General features: G+C 36.3%; 2 protein-coding genes and 1 long non-coding RNA gene across 11 annotated transcripts in view; 2 read left to right on the forward strand and 1 right to left on the reverse strand.

Annotated features, from left to right (window-relative positions):
* Positions 1-113: 113 nt before the first annotated feature.
* Positions 114-3,173, forward strand: chmp6b (charged multivesicular body protein 6b). The gene is made up of 8 exons (XM_039665257.2): positions 114-340; positions 620-729; positions 829-916; positions 1,055-1,141; positions 1,249-1,314; positions 1,989-2,069; positions 2,165-2,234; positions 2,320-3,173. Exons 1-8 carry the CDS (start codon positions 278-280, stop codon positions 2,373-2,375), a joined length of 621 nt encoding a protein of 206 aa, XP_039521191.2. The 5' UTR covers positions 114-277; the 3' UTR covers positions 2,376-3,173.
* Positions 3,174-3,185: 12 nt separating this feature from the next.
* LOC120474716 (uncharacterized) lies at positions 3,186-5,917 on the reverse strand. The gene is made up of 2 exons (XR_005621814.2): positions 4,530-5,917; positions 3,186-4,249 (listed from the first exon to the last, which is right to left on the reverse strand). It is a non-coding gene; the product is annotated as an uncharacterized LOC120474716 (long non-coding RNA).
* Positions 5,918-8,002: 2,085 nt separating this feature from the next.
* Positions 8,003-16,994, forward strand: part of baiap2b (BAR/IMD domain containing adaptor protein 2b) — a 56,566-nt gene continuing 47,574 nt past the window's right edge. For 3 of the 9 annotated variants that reach the window (XM_039665235.2, XM_089122310.1, XM_039665237.2), the window contains exon 1: positions 8,010-8,439. In XM_039665235.2, the coding sequence (XP_039521169.2) occupies positions 8,368-8,439 (72 nt within the window). In that variant the 5' untranslated portion in view covers positions 8,010-8,367. Of the gene's footprint in view, positions 8,440-16,994 lie in introns of all 9 variants that reach the window. The other 6 variants (XM_039665240.2, XM_039665228.2, XM_039665231.2 and 3 more) reach the window with 6 other exon arrangements.

Here is a 16,994-nt window from a genome sequence, read left to right on the forward strand (position 1 = left end):
TTTGCAATAATGAGCAAACCAAACAATTTTATTAATGTATTCATTTCGAAGTAATAATAATGATTATTATTAATAATAAAACAAGTTATTTATATAGGGCTTTTATTTTGAAGTACATCATTTCCGGTAGGCCGAGTTGCTGTTTTCTTCCACAGCTCAAAATTCAGTGTTGCTGTCATGGATTTACAGACATACGAGGCTTATGGAATTACCATTTTCTAAATTTTAAAAACACCACCCCTGTCTCGACGGATAGTGGCGGGGATGCGGCATCGACATGGGAAATCTTTTCGGGAAAAAGAAAGCAACTCGGGTGACCGAGCAGGACAGAGCTGTGCTGGTGTGTGTTAGACAGCTGCTAACTGGCTAATAAGTCTTATGAGAGAAGGAAATATATATATATATAAATGCAAATACAATATATATATATATATATATATATATATATATATATATAAGTTATAAACATACTATATATATATATAGTATGTTTATATATAAATTGTATGTATATGAAAGTGCAGTTTATTTTGTAGAAAACAACTCTGCTATAGGATCATAAATCTTGTCACTTTCACTTTCATTTAATGTTTCTTTATTATTATTTGTGTGTGAGCAGCAACTGAAGCAGCAAAGAGATAAACTGAAGCAATATCAGAAGAAGATCACTTTTCATGTAGAAAAAGAGCGACAACTGGCCAAACAGTTATTGAAAGATGGAAAAAAAGAGTGAGTGTGATTTCTCTCCTCGTGTTACTCGTAGAACTAGTATAGTCTAGTTTACTAAAACAAACTGACTCTTCCTTATAATATTTTGTGTTTGTTCAGGAAAGCACTCCTACTTCTCAAGAAGAAACGCTACCAGGACCAGTTACTGAACAAAACTGAAAATCAGATAAGCAACCTGGAGCGGATGGTAAATAAAACAGATCTTACCTCGAGAATGTTTGATACATGTTTTAACATGATTGCGTCTTTTTCTGTATTATTATCTTTTTTAATTTATCTGACATTATTCATGCATATCACAATCAGATCTATTTTTATTTGACAGGTACAAGATATTGAATTTGCACAAATAGAGATAAAAGTCATTGAAGGACTGAAAGTTGGCAATGATTGTCTGAAGAAAATGCATGAGGTATGTAATGAGAAATTAAATGTTATTCTTGGTCACGTTCAGTACAATGTCCTGGTTAATTTAACTTGTACAGCCATATCTCTATTTTTTTTTTTTCCTGATGCCAGATGCTGTCCATAGAGGATGTGGAGAAGATCATGGATGAAACAAATGATGCCATTGAGTATCAGAAGGTACATTTTACTTTTCATAATCTAACTTGTAAGTTTAGTCTAAGCAGTTTCCGGCCACAGTAAAAGTCATAAGACCCTTTATTGGAATACATTTAGATATAGCCTACAGTAGGGGCCAAAGAGAAAAAAGTGCTTCTCTTTTGGATATTTTTATTACTAATTAGTGACAATTATGTATCTTCAGTTCTCATTAAAAAAAAAAAAAACTTTTTACACTTAAATGTTTCTAAATCCTAAAACTTCCAGATTTAGATGAATAGGTCTCCCACTGTACTCCTGCAGTTGGATTTGTATGTTTTAACAGATTTCTCTTCAGATTGTTATGTGCAACAAAATGATCTTTCACTGATCATTATTTGAATTTGAATTTATTGAAAGGATAGCCCCTTGAGATTTCATTTTGCGGGGGCATATGCCAGAGAAATATTTGCACTGACATCTTTGTCAAAATGGGGGAAAAAAAGTCCAAAGATAAGCAGCCATAAAAGGCTGTAATGATCTATTATACTCTACACGACATGTGCTACATCCTCAAATCTAGAAGAACTGAGAGGCAGCTGGATCTCACCCACAGACACGCTGGGTCTCTTTTGTGCTTGTTTCTATGTAAATCAACTGTGCACGATGTACAAGTGTTTTTTCCCTCATTCCTGGTTGTCTCTGTGTGTGCGCAGCAAATTGATGATATGCTGGCGGGATCTCTGACCCAGGAGGATGAGGAGGCTGTGCTAGCAGAGCTGGAGGCCATCACTCAGGTGTGTGCATGAACACACTCTGACAGTCCTTGTTTCTGATGTTGTGTCAGCTGCTGTTTTTTCATCCATCTTATTCATTTCCTATTTGTGCTCAGGGAGATGCTGACCTTGAACTTCCTGAGGTGCCTGAAGAAGAACTACCAGAGGTTCCAGAGCAAGAGCCAGGTCTGTGTTTTCTTCTCTTTTTCTGTACTATGCATAAAAGAGTGCAAAATGCAAATGCTTAGAAAACATGTTTGTAATGTTTCAGTGCGGGAGAAGGAGAGGGCGAAAAAGAAACCAGAGCGAGAAATGGTGGCAGTGTAAATAAAGATCTGTACATCCGTACCTCCATGTCTTCTCTCGAGCCATCCCACTGGAGACCCCAAGGGCTCATCCTAAACAAAACTCTGAGGAGTGATTAACAGTCCTCCTCCTCGTACATGTTGAATACCCTTCATCAATGCCATTTTTTTAAATTGTATATACACAGACAGCATACTGTACACCATTTAGTTTAGTAAGATGATCATTCTGAAGATCACTCTTAACAGTGCCTGGTATTTCTAATCACCCTTCAGTTTTGTCTGATCTTTCAATTATATATCAAAGGCATATCATGTCTAAGCTTGTCACTTTTTAATGCATGATTACTTTTATTATAACAATCTCTGTTAAAAATTATTCTCAAACTTTAGTACGCCATGTTTTGTCACAAATAACATAAACCTGAAGCGTTTCCATTATGAACATAAACTTTTACAAAATTTTCACTGTGCTGTAAGATGTCATTAAAAATTAAACTATGACAAGCCTGGCTTAAGAAGTAGTTAAAACTGATTTATAGATTGGTAAATAAACATCCTTGAAGGAAAATGCAGGTATACTACAACAGAAATGTCATTTTAAAGTCAAAACCACTTCTGTTCAGAGTCATTGCATTATGCTGTACACACAGTGTTTTGTTTGTATGCATAAGATACAAGGATATGATGTATAGAAGCATAAATAATCACATTATCCTTTTTGTTTTTGACTAACACACTGATTTATTTAAACAAATTAGCCCTCTTTTACTGTACTGTAAATTTGCTGTTCATTAAGTACATTAGTTTATAGTCTGTCTCCCTCGTTTCATTTTGTAAATATGCAACAATGGATTTTTTGTAATAATTTTTCATTACTGTTGTGCCTAACTCCCTGCATGTATATGTAGCAGCCACTAGGCAGCAGTATTATACAAGGCTGTGCTATTGCAGGCAATTATCATGCATTTACTTAAATGGTCTAGATATACAGCATCACATCTTAGTTATAGAAACAAAAGTACACAAATTAGATTTTCTTTCTTTATTAATGTTTATTATATTCTCATATAAACTACCTTTCAAAATGTGGGCAATATGGTTAGATTTTTTTGTTTACATTTTTAAAAGAAGTCTGATAAGTTCACCAAGGCTGCATTTATTTGATAAAAAATACAGTAAAAACAGTAATATGAAATTTTATAACAATTTAAAATACCTGGTTTATATTTGAATATATTTTAAAATAAGATTTATTCATGTGGACCTTACAAAGCTGAATTTTCCACAACTATTACCCTTAATGAAATCAATTTAATGCTTCCTTGCTGAATAAAATGTAATTTATTTTTATTTAAAAGCACAAAATGTTAGCATAGTAGTGTACAAAGTATGTCTATTATATATAAACACAATATAATAACTAGACGCAGCATTGACATGAAATGGAGATGTTTGTTGAAAACTCGAGCAACCCAGATTTTTCTGACAATATTCAGACAATAAATCTCAAACTTAGCTCAGATTTGCCAAGATAAAGCCTGCAATCAAAAAAAAAATAAAAAATCAAAGAACTGTTTTTTAACTAATAGTTTAGATTTACAGCAGCAAATGCATTTCATGTTACAGCCTGTTCCAGTAGAGTGCAGATTTTCTTTAGCAAGCTTAAGTTAGAACATTGTTTGTATGGTATTGACCTAAAACCAAGTACCTGTGTTGCTTTGTTGGAAGTCCATTGTCTGGAACCAGGCAGTTGGAGCTGTGTGGGGCTGCTCTTATCTCGCCTGGCACAAAGCATTATGGGAGTGGGCGGCTGCCCCCCCGAGTCTGAATGGCTCCAGCAGAGCTCAATGTGGAGTAGTTTCATACTGTTACAGTCAGACAACAGACTTTGATCTGTAAACATATGGGGGTGTGAAAAATGTGCAGTAAAGACAGAAACTGGGTTTCCTAGAAACAGAACAGACTGATATGTATAATGAGATATGGGACTCCTACACAATTTTAACTCCTTTCTTTTTAACTTTAAAGTCTTTATTTGAACATGAAACAGCTTCTATCTGTATCTTAATTCAATAACATTTGGCCTTTTCTCATAATCCCACATTTAAAATGTGTTCTGAAGCAATGCTGGTTTTAGCTGTCTGCATTGATCTCTGTTTTGCGTTTTATTTACCCTTTACATTCAGTCTTGATGCGTCCAGTAGATAAGACTTCCACTGTGATATGAAAGCAATCGATGTGGCCTCTAGACAGAAGCATCTTATCGTTCATATGCAACTAACTGAAAAAGAAACAAAAGAAAGGAAATTGTCCATTGTCTCAGATTCAACTTCTTGACCTTTGCAATCAAGAAGCGTCGCACACCAAATGCAGTTTACTCTCTCGCTTGACCTTTAAAACAGGGAAACACAGGAACTCAGTCTGGCTCTTCGGGATCTACCTTCCTGTGAAATTTAGTTCCAATTGTAATCAACAGAATCTAATTAATCAAGGTCTTGGGGTTCATTCGAAAATTACATACAGGTGTGCAACAACACAGTTTGAACTACAATTGTATGCTTTTTCTATCGAAACAGCTGAAAGGTGTTGTCAGGGCCATTATCACCAGTGTGTGGCCAAGTTCACACGCAAAAAAACATTTGTTTTTGATTAAGGTCCAAATCTTGTGGTTACTATTACTGTATAATCCTATTGGAATACTCATGAATGCACATACACATCTTTTATTATAATACACAATGTTGGGGAAAGTTACTTTTAGTAATGCGTTACAATATTGCGTAAAAAAAGTAATGTTATGTTACTTTTGTGTTACTTTTTCTCACTCGGGCTGGGCTTGCTTGTTTTTAAATAAGAAAAACACAAATGTTCTATTATTGGCTAATCAAAGGCCCTTTAACAGCAAAAGTTAAATGATTTAAAGGGATATTTTCCCCAAAAATAAAAATTCTGTCAGTGTTTACTCACCCTCTTGTTGTTCCAACCCCGTAAGACCTTCGTTCATCCTCGGAACACGAATTAAGATATTTTTAATGAAATCTGAGAGCTGGATCACTCCTCCATACTAGTCCATAGGCTTCTTGAGGAATTGACTCTTGCCGGCCTCGAAAAGTTATTAAAGACATCGTTAAAATAGTCCAAGTGACTTCAGTGGCTCAATCTTAACAACAAAATATTTCCTTAATCTAGCAATCATCTTAATGTCTATTGCCAGGCTTATACACAATTAATATTCAGAAAATATTACTGGATTACAAGAACACAAAAACTTGAACTGAATTGAGCTGAATAATAACCCAATTGTTCTGTAGAGTTGCTAAATAGTTGAAAGTGAAATTGATACATAATTGATAACCTTTTCAAGTTCAGGCTCATTTTATTTATACAGCACATTTTACAACATCAGCCACTAGCTGACCAAAGTGCTTTACAGAACAGCAGAATTAAAAAAAATAATACTTAAATTGAAATTCTGAAAAATAAAAAACGAAATAAGTAAATAAATGTGTTTTGACTAAAAAAAAAAAGTCAAATTTTGATTTAGGCTATATAGAAAAATTCTTAAATGATCTCATCAGGTGCTCTAAATCCTGAAAATGAGGTTTTATTCTTGGTTTGTGTAGTTCTCTCAGATAGTAGAGAGAGGGAGAGTGCAGCAGGGAAAGGTTGTGTGTTGGTGGTGTGGGTAGAAGCTGCTGAGGGATACAAAAGGAATCCCTGCCTACATCACACGCACAGACCCACGCATGAATTGCGCAGTGCCCACTATGCTGTACTCATCTCATCTGATCCTCCTCCAGTCCTTGGGTGATATTTGTACTATCTGAGTGAGTCATGACTCTTAATTTTGGGAATATAGGCTAAAGCAAATGTTTCTCAAAACAGAAAAAAAACCTCATCTAACTCATACATTTAGAGATAGATTTCTTATTTTTACTCAACAAATCAATGATTAATTGACTCCAATAGCTCATTCATAAAATTAGAAATCGTTTATGACGTTTATTCTAACTGACAATGTCAAATTTCATTATAACATTGTCTCGTTATTGTCTCATATCAAATTAAATGTATTTGTGTGACGTTTTTCACAATATACATACTGTTCTAAAGATCCACTTTTTTAAAAAAAAACTTTTGGGTGATAATGAATCTTGTAGCCCTCATTAGCCCTTAATCCTGTAATTGTGGACAAATGTGGGCACAGAGGGCTCAGGTGTGATCCTAATTTTTATTTATTATAAATGTTATATCACTGTCTTCGATAAAGTTTTGTCTATCCATTTATGGTGTGTTTTTTTTTATTTTGGGGGTATTTTTGAATTTATTTACTTCAAAAAGTACCATATTTTCTATGTAAATTATGCTTATTTTTCTGTTTTATTTTTTTTTTAACTACATTAAAATATCATTCCAATAAGTTCTTAGAGCTAAAACCTAAAGATGAAATAACTTTGCTGTCACCTGGTGTCTTATTTTTGGCTAATTTTAGAATGCTCTAAATTACAGTTTTTCCCATTCATTTCTATGGGTGCCCATTTTTGATCCAAATACAAGATTAAGGAGTTTTTTTTCACCCACTTAACATTGTAGAATTGAGTCAAAAAAAATGGCCAAGTCTTGTACCGCTCAGATCAAAGGAAGTATTTTTTTTTTTAATAATAAATCAAAACTATTATGCCCACATTTGTCCAGAATACGGTTTAAGGGTAAAACAAACAAATTGTTTGAACACTTTTTTGTTTGTTTGTTTGTTTACTAAAGCAAAAGTTGTGTTCGACTTGTGCTCGACGGCTGCGCAGGCCGAAAGTACCATGAGATTGGTATCGATCGATCGCCGCTTCGAAACAATCGCTTTCGAAGTCGAACACAACTTTGCTAAAAATTTATAATGCAATGACTTGCTCATTTCACACACTTTCACGAGAAAGGTCAGTGTCTTTTTTGGAGGTTTCAAACTTTCAAAAATTCAGCTCATTAAAATGAATTAAAAATGCCCCCTACTAAAAGGGCTGTCTGAAAACACCTCCTATACCATTATTTGAAGGCATAGTCATTTGTCTAAAACCATAGTGGACGTTCTCAAGTGCACTCATTCAATCCCATAATGCAACCAACGCCATAATGCACACATCATACTCGCCAGAAGTAAGGCATCCGGGTACTCTTTGCCAGGTCTTTTAGGTGTGAATTACTTTTGTCACACACTGCTTTTTGCCTATAGTAGGGAAGTAGATGCTATTTCTGAATGCTGCCCAATGTGCCCATGTTTATGCTAATATCTACAGGTATAATTAATTTCCTTTTTAATTGATTATTAATTTGTTTATTTGGTTTGTACATGCTAGTTTCCATGAGAGAGTTCAATATAGGTCTTCATTACTGGAACTGCCAAGTTTCAAATGATTATTAAAGCACAAACCATGCAAACCTTCCGGCGCAGTTCTTTTAATTCACTCCTAGCTTATAATGAAATAGGGTATACATAGGGGGCGATTTTGAACATAGCAATGGTACCCACATCCAAAGTACAGACTGTTCCTGGCACCCCCCAACACAGCGGTAACGACGCGCAAAACATGAACGCTGCAATTATGATAGTCTGCATTCTTCGAAGGCAAGCGACGTAATGTTGTAATAAATGGTCACACATCTGACTGCAGCTCTTTCACTGCCCGCGAACGCTTCTGTTATAACCAAGAAAGAAAGCTCTTTTGTCGCGTCGCGCCGCATTCGCAGCGTAGAAGGTGAAGAAGAGGAAAGGCGGAGTCCGTTGGAATATCAAGCGCAGTTCCAGTGACGAGGATGAACGCGCACGGTGGATTCCCGCCACTCCGGCGGCTGCGCGTGGGCATCAGTGAGAGAGTTCCATATAAAAGCTCCCGCATCCTCCTCAGCCTCTGACACTCTCTGTTTGAACGATACAGTGTCTCCTCTACCTCCTCCTGCTCCTCCTACTCCAGTGTTTTCTCGGAAACATTTTCCTGCAGTAGAAATTAAAATTCTCGTCTATGGTTCTGACTCAAGCTTCCAAAATGTCCCGGACCGACGAGGTGCATCGTATAACGGAGAATGTCTATAAGGTGAGTTTCACTGTTATTATTAAATAGGCAGATTTATAGTGTTGTATTTGTAATAACGCTGCATTGGTTGCATTTTATGTATTCTCTGTTAGATTTATTTATTCATATTGTAAAATTAAACTAAAATGTGTATGCAAAGGGTTTCTCTTTTAAAGTTACTTGCTGATTAATAACTTGCTTAAAGGGACAGTACGCCCAAAAATCTTTTACAATGAAAGTGAATAGTGACTGAGACTAGATTATGACAGATGTTATATTACTAGTGAACTATTCCTTTAAATGATGCAGAGTAGAGGCTCATGTACTTAAAGGCAGAAATATCTGGTTTCAGTGTAGAACCAGTTTAGCCAAATATTTGAACCTGTAATCTCACTGCTGGGAGACAAGTGAGTTTCGAGTGCCTAGAGTTTGATTTCATCACTTGTATGTGAAGAGCATGCATATGTTTCAAGTGTTTACTTTTTTAATTTTTTCTCTACTGTTGTTGTTCTTTCATGTTTGGAATTTGTGAAATGCTCAATATGTAAATGATGCACTGTATGTAACTTAGGGTTTGTTTTGAGTTTTCTGGCTGTGAAGCTGATTGTGTAAAACAGATGGAGCACATCTGAGTCCCAACAGGAAAGAGCGACTAACGCACTTCCATGGATCCCCACGGCACGCGCATGCGATAGGAACGTACATTTACTTCATTTCTCTGCCAGCTTTTCCCTGGTGGAGCTCGTGTCTGTTGTAGCGTACCTCTTTGAAACCACCTGACTCACCAAACTAAACCTTGGTGGCTGCTGAGGCTGACCCAGTGAAGCGTGTTAGTCCAATCCTCCGGACATCTGTTAAGGGACTTTAATGTTTAGGCTGTTAATTCCAACCCATGGAGCTAATATCCTTGGCTAGAGAAGGAAGGCACACTATTATTACTTGGGCATGCAGGGGTGGCATTTTTCTGAACTTTTAACTTTTCTTTGGGTTCAGAGGAAAACAGTGCACCTTTTTTAATGCCAATATTTTAATGCGATATGTGAAAATAAGGCGTCACGGCATATGTTGTACATTTCGTCCATGGGTATACAATATATATATATATATATATCACTGTAAAAAAATATTGTTGGTTTAACTTAAAATTTTAAGTTAAAATTTTCCTGGTTGCCTTAAAAAATGTTAAGTTGATTGAACCAGAAAAATACAACGAAGTTAATACAAAAATAATCATCAGAAACTCAAAATAATAACTTATTTGAACTAACTAAATTATTTAAGTTGATTTGACAAAAGAAAAAATGTTGTGATATCAAATTATGAAAAATTTAACAGTATATATATATATATATATATATATATAACGTTTTTACAGCTAAATAGTCCTGTAGTGTGACATTAATTTTGAAATGATCAAATAGTAAATAATATGAGGTCATAAAATGTTTATGTATGGTAATTAATGTTTATGAATGGTAATATCAAAAATAGGAAAATATATATTTGATAATATTAGTTGAGTTAAGCTTTTAAACAAACATCAATAGTAAATAGGTTTAGATTAACTTACTATGTCAAACTGCATGTTATGTAATTTTTCATAGATGATATATAGTAATATAATACACAATGCTTTTTTAGTGCTCTCTTGGATATCAGTCATCATCTCTATAGTGATTTTGTAGAGCTGACTTGTTACTATTAGGATTCTCTTTTCCTGTGATTGGATATGTATGGTATTTTTAATTGGAGGTTTTGGGAAAAAAAAAACATGATTAGTGCTTATGAGGAAATGACAACCTGCACAGTAAACAGTATGTGAACAAACAGGAAAGTTGCTCTAACTTGGTCAAAATGAGGTCATGATAATATCTCAGGTCCTAGAGGAGGTAGTTATTTCTCTTGTACTGTAAGTCTTACAAACGGAGATACATTTTTCATGAGCCTGGAGAAGTTGTGTAACCGGCCAAAAGAAAAGCTTTAGTTTAATAACTGGACGTTTCTTGACCACGTAATCCTCCTTCAGGATTATTTTGCATGCATTAGTATTATCTTCTTGTCGATGGCAGAAGTTTCAGAGTATTTACAGTCTCCAATGTTTTTATGACCCTTGATGAAAATTTCAACAATTTTTTTTTCTGCTGGATTGTACTTGATTGATTGTTTCAGGATTAACTAAAGACATCAAGCTTACGCATTACCAATCTTCTCATAGATAGGATGATTTTAAGCAGGATGAAGTCATAATTTATAAAAACTGACTACTTCAAAAAGACACTGTGGAAAGTAATTATTTCCAAGAATAATGACTTTAAACCTCTTTGTATCATTAATTCGATATCCTGTAGCATTTGTTGTATTATATGAGTGGTGAGAAGTGGCCAGTCATGACCAGTGTTACCTTTAGATTTGAGCATTGAGGTTGTTTTGTCCTTTCAGACTTTAAGTGGGAGAATATTCATTCCTCATTGGATCTCTTGGCTTCTTTAGTCTCTGTGATTTGTATAATTATGGGTATTGTGAGGCCGCAGTGGGGTTTTCTATTATAAGAAATAAAGAGATGCGGATGCAGTGGAGCAGTAAACTGCACTCACTGATAGAAGAACAAAGTAGTGGGCCTGACATTATCCGGCATCATCTTTCACTTCAGTGATTCTCAACTGGGGGGTCATGATCCAGCATTTTTGGTTTTATGACAGACAGCATGGGAAAACCTTGTTAAATTCAAAAAGATGCAATGTAACGTTATCCTATGTATTTTGTGTTGTTGGATACATAAACTCTACAGTATTTTGTAGTGTTGCACTGAAATTTTGGCAGCTTAAAATATTTGGCAGAAAGAGCAAAAGTCAATTTTCGCTTTTAGAACTGAAACCATTGACCGAAACTATGATGTTTAATTAGTGCTTTCCTGATGACGCATTTGACAGTGTCAGTGTCTATACTGTGCACACAAAGTGGATAAGGTAAACATATCAATGTGTGGACGCTCTTCACCGTGACCGAATTGGATGATAGATAGCAGTAAGAATTGTTTAGCTGAAATATAGAGTTAGCTCAGTGCCCAAGAATTTTAATACAACTTGTTTACTTTATCACCTGAGAACATGACACACTGAACAGAATACCAAGATCAATTACCCAATTAATCAAATTGAACAACCCAAGCATCATATTTGATTAAAAAAAAAAAAAAATATATATATATATATATATATATATATATATATATATATTTTATGCATAGTATTTTGCTACAAGTTAATTTACCGCAAATAAGACAGATGCCAACATGTACAGGTTACTTCCTTTATCCCCGATTCCTCACACCAAGAACAAACTTTTAGAGAATTCCAGTCCAAGTGAACCTTCTTTTTAATGGTTCACTTGTCTTGAACTAGAATACTAGAATAGACATGGTTTGTGCTGACTTCAGTGTGTTTTGTTTACATTGAAATATTGGACATTTTCAATTGTCCCATTCAGCTTATGTCATGTTTATCATTTTGCAAGTTGTTCGGCCTATTCAATTTTGTACAATAAATGGTAATGTGGTAATGTGTCGGGTTGCTACAAGTAAAATCTGGGATTTCATGGGACTGCATAGCTGTCTTTTTAATGCATTTTTAAAAAACTTTTGTTACATTTTTCTGCATTGGTTTTGGGGGAGAAATCTATGAAATGTATTTAAATTTGCTAAAATGTTTTGAATGGAGATGTAGCCTACTACACACTATTGTTTGTAAAATATGATCAAACTGTTTAATCAACACATAAGGCACAAAGCTTGTGTGGAACTTGGTGAATGACAAGCCTGCCAATTTTGGGAAATTTGCAAATCTTTCAATGGAGTTCCACGTCCCATGTAAAACTGGATCTGATGGCAATTTCTTTTGTCCAACTTCATGTGTGATTTTGGGAGCATGTCGATGTATGTTTGTGTGTACGCCAGGCAGCTGCTTAGTAATCTCACAGGACCCAGGGAGCTCGAATCCACCCGTCTGCACTTACGAGTGACTCAGCTTGCATCTGCCAGTGCGTGTGGGCAGTGTCTCACGGGCCAATGGATTATGTGTGTCAGTGCATGTGCCTCTGTCTCTGTGTGTGTGTGTGTGTGTGTGTGTGTGTGGGTGGTGTCTCGCAGACCAAACGGTCTGATTGTGCGAATGTGCCTCTGCCAAAGCGTAGGGTTTGTGTGTGAGTTCAACTTTGTGTGTGCCCACGGTGAGTAGGACAGTCAGACCTCAAGAGATATTGTCATGTGTTGGGGGCTGTTTCTTTCGTACCACGCTGCACTGCCCACAACCTGACCACATGTCCACGCTTCAATTGGCCTTGTGGTGGGTTTCATTTCTTTGATGTAGATATCAGCTCTTGTGTTGTTTGTTTTTAAGAGATATGGTGTACTTCCAAATAGGAGGTATTCTGTAATTCTGTTCAATTTACAAATTTTTTTTGTCATAATTTAAACCATGTGAAACTGTCGAAAACGCCTGCCTGGAAGTTTCTAGTAATCCTGTAATTCTTTGACCCCTCCCACCCCCCCCCCCCCTTGCGTTTTCGACCTTTTGCTACGTTTGCACCTCCCGTCCAGACTAAAACGGGAAAAACGAAGACCTAAAACGGAGAACTTTAGAAACGCTGCAGCTCTGTTTTGCGTTTTGAATCTCCGAAGGCCGTTTTAGTGGACGAGGCTGACGCTTGGCTCCACGATTGGGTGTTATCAGTCATGACGTATCCTTCCCTGATTCGTCAATCACTGTTTACACCGGCACGCGCATGCCCAGTGTTGGTGAATGGTCACGTGATCCGCGTTTTCAGTCGTTTTAATGTGGACGGAGATCATTTCTAATACGCAGATAAAACGCTGGTGTGGATGGAGTATTCGTATTCGTTTTAATTCTCCGTTTTTTAATGAAAACGCAGTAGTGTTGACCGGGCCTTAAACTCACCGTCCCTTTGGGGTCATGCCAGTAATGAAAGTAGTGCTGAATAGGCGAGAGTTCAACTGGTGAAACTGTCAAAGATCATCTTATATAAATTGTGTTTGAAAACACAATGAAACAGTGCTTATATCCACCCAAAGTTCCTTTGTTTGATGGATCTCCACCTTATTCCAAAATCAACATTATCTGTGTGTGTGTGTGTGTGTTTGTTTTGTGTTTAGGTGTGGGTCATCAATGAAATGAAGTGTTCGTGTTCAGGGTGGAGTGGGGATTTCTTTTTAGGCTTGCTATGAGTTTTGGGAGAGGTCAGTTGGGTTTTCTCTGTTTTGATTACACATTTCATATGCATAGCAATTAGAGTGGCACAGTATGCATCCCTTTGGCATTATATAACCAGTCCTAGTTTCAACTTTTCCTCTTATCTTACTCCAAGTCATCTGGAGAGCCTTAAAAGAATATAGATGTCATTAAAAAATGTTTTGTTTGTTTTTGTGTTGTAAGCTGTCAGATAGAAGACAGATGGCAGCTTAACAGCATGTTGGACGAAAGCTGTTGGAGTGTGTTTGTGTTTTTTGACTGTCTGTGCCTGTGGTACCTCTGAAGGCAATGGGATTCTTATTTGAGAAAAGTAGATCACGAAAGCTTCTGAAAAAGGCAAAGCTTATGACTTAATGCAAAAACCTGGTATTTACAGATGGCCACATTATGAATGGACTGCCTTATATCATAATGCCATGTTTTAATGATTAATTTATGTCCTGCTTTCTGGACTCTTGGCTAAAGCCGAACACCACAGTACCTGTGTTGTTGCTTTTCTACTTTGAAAATATGTTTTGACAGTAGATTGGCTTTTAATGTATTGGTTTTCTTCTAAATATAGCTAGTAATAGACACATGTATGTCTAATGGTTAAAGCTAAGGTAACCAAATTCAATAGTTTTATGGGCATCCAGATGGAGAGAGAGAGAGACTGCACTGTTGTCACTGTGTGATTTGTAGGTGAGAGGCTGGCCAGCTGTTTGAATGTCAGAGATGATGAAAGAGTGAATGAGAAAATGGAGGAAAATATTTTATTTTGCCAGCAGCGCATCATCAGATTATCGTGTTCTCATAGGCACAAAATGTTTTTGTGCTTCAAACAAATCACACAGATATACTCCTGGAGCACTAAACAGAGACATCTGTGTGCCCTAATGAATTCTTTTATAATTGTTTGTATCCCAGCAGCTTGAAGTTTGAAATCCACAGATTTATTGATAGAAAATATCTAATGGTACACGTTGCTTAGACAGATCTGCAAAGTAACTATATTAGCATAACTAGATTTAAAATTTTCTAAAGAAAGTAGATACAGTTTGTATGAACACATCTCTTTTGACATTTAATCAAGGTTGTGATATCTTTCTCTCAAACCCAAAGGTGATTTGCTTATGTGTTTCTGTTTCTGTCGTGCCTGTTATGAATGGACAGCAGGGCAAATATACTACTGTCATGTCTGCCAGGCAGAGTGGTTTTAGGATGGAGGATAGAACTGGCAAGGAATGAGAGAAACCTATTTAATATCCTTGATGCCTCTCCAACCTGCACAAATGTGTAGGTTACAGTGAAGATATTCTATATTTGTCTTGATCATCCAAAAAAAAAAATCTGCTCTGCCATTGTCAAGGAATGTCTGGGATTATTCATCTTATATTTCACGCATATAAAAAAAAAAAGAAATTATATTTCGCATACCATTACTTCCAATTCTAGGTAGCCTATTTGAACATTTTAAAATACTATACTGAAAAAATAAATTATTATATCTCAACCTAAAATATGCTTTCTTTTATTCATTGCATAATATTAATTTTCTTTTCCTTTTGATTATTGTGTCTTTAACAGTCAAAGAGTGCAAGAAGAGGAAAAACAATAGAATAAGAGACATTGAAGGTGAATGCAATGCTGATTTGATGCATATGTGTGTGTGTGTTTGAGATGGGAGGAGATGATTGGGAAATGCTGGAATCTTTGCAGTGACATTTCAATCGAGATCTCATGGGAGGGTACATCAGCAGGAAGACAAAACCGTGTCCGTGTGCTTGAGCACCCACACACAGCCCCCATTATATACATTCATTATACATAGGCACATGCACGAACACATGCATCTCAGTGGTATTTATCATTGTCTCCTTGCACTGAAATTGAAATTGCGATTCACCAAATTCTCATTGGCGATTCTGTGAATGAATTAGGCGATGGAACAAAGGGGGACACATTGTTCCATCAGTCAAAGGTAATGAGCTCTAGCAGCACAAACTCCCCCTCATGCTGCGATCAGATGGTATGATCCAAACGTGCAGGGAATAGGAATACAAGAGAGTAATGCGGGGGAATTCCGACACAACCATATATGGGCAAGGAAGTCATTCTCTCTCTATCTCACCTCTCCAAGCTCACTCTGAAGTGGGATGCACACGCAGTGCTGATGTTCACGGTGAACTCGCACAGGCACACATACACCCACGCACGTACACAGACGGGCTCATCTGAAATGGAAATTGGTAAGATGAGCACCAGGGCGGCTTGTAGGAGTGAGACAGCTGTAACAAAATGTCATGCAGCATCCGCAGTGGACACGGAAAGATCTTTGTCCATGTGGAAAGCTGGAGGGAAAATATCACATATCAGGGCCGCATACTCTTGCTGTTAGTGTCGTAATGTATTAAAATGGGGAAACTGACCTCGATTCAGTGTTGTCTTGATGCTAGGATTATGTGTGTGTGTGGAGCCACCGAGCCACAGAGAGTCTGATAGATTTAGGAAGTAAATTGTTCAATTCCAATCCTTCAAAGTCATTATGAAATGGACGTAACACCAGATCTTTTGTTCAGTATTGTGAGTGTGACATACATTCGAAAAAAATCTAAAAAGACAAACTAGGTTCTTTACGTCTATTGTTGATTGGAAGGAGAATCGGCTGAATGCGAGCTTGCAGCTGATAGTAATACTCAGTCACCAGAGACAAGTCTGTTGTTTCAACGGAAGATCAAGTTGTGACATTATTATTAGAATTATAAGGTAAAAAAAGAAAAGAAATATGATTTTAGTTACAACAAAGTCATTAACATGCTTTTTATAAATACATACACTATTAGAAGAAATGGTCCTATTTAGAACCAGAAATGGTTCCATCCCCCGCTTCATATATGGAGCTATATAGAACCATTTTTTTGGTAAAAGGTTCTATTGGCCAAGTATGGAACCCCAGGGTTCTATATAGAACCCAGAGGAACCCTTTTTTTTAAGAGTGTATAGAACCTTTTAGGGGTTCCAAATACGTAGCGCTAATAGAACCTTTTCTTCTAAGAGTGTAGGGTGAATTGGGAGATGGGTAAGATAGATATAGATGCATAGATAGATAGATAGATAGATAGATAGATAGATAGATAGATAGATAGATAGATAGATAGATAGATAGATAGATAGATAGATAGATACAGATAGATAGATACAGATAGATATGGGTAGAATGTGTGGATAGATATAGAACAATGTGTATGTATATAATGAATCATTTTGCATGATAACAAAGGTTTATGTGGTTTAAATACACATGTAATGTGTGTGTGAATTGCCTGTTGTTTT

The sequence above is a fragment of the Pimephales promelas genome, chromosome 17 (genome assembly GCF_988280905.1).
Source record: "Pimephales promelas chromosome 17, fPimPro1.hap1.1, whole genome shotgun sequence".
In the NCBI taxonomy this organism is placed as follows: domain Eukaryota; kingdom Metazoa; phylum Chordata; class Actinopteri; order Cypriniformes; family Leuciscidae; genus Pimephales; species Pimephales promelas.

What these genes read in the sequence shown, in the direction of transcription:
- chmp6b (XM_039665257.2), top strand. Translation starts at nt 278, where the DNA reads ATGGGAAATCTTTTCGGGAAAAAGAAAGCAACTCGGGTGACCGAGCAG. An exon ending in GTCTGAAGAAAATGCATGAG is followed by an intron (nt 1,142 to 1,248) that starts GTATGTAATGAG and finishes TCCTGATGCCAG; the next exon opens with ATGCTGTCCATAGAGGATGT. An exon ending in ATGCCATTGAGTATCAGAAG is followed by an intron (nt 1,315 to 1,988) that starts GTACATTTTACT and finishes GTGTGTGCGCAG; the next exon opens with CAAATTGATGATATGCTGGC.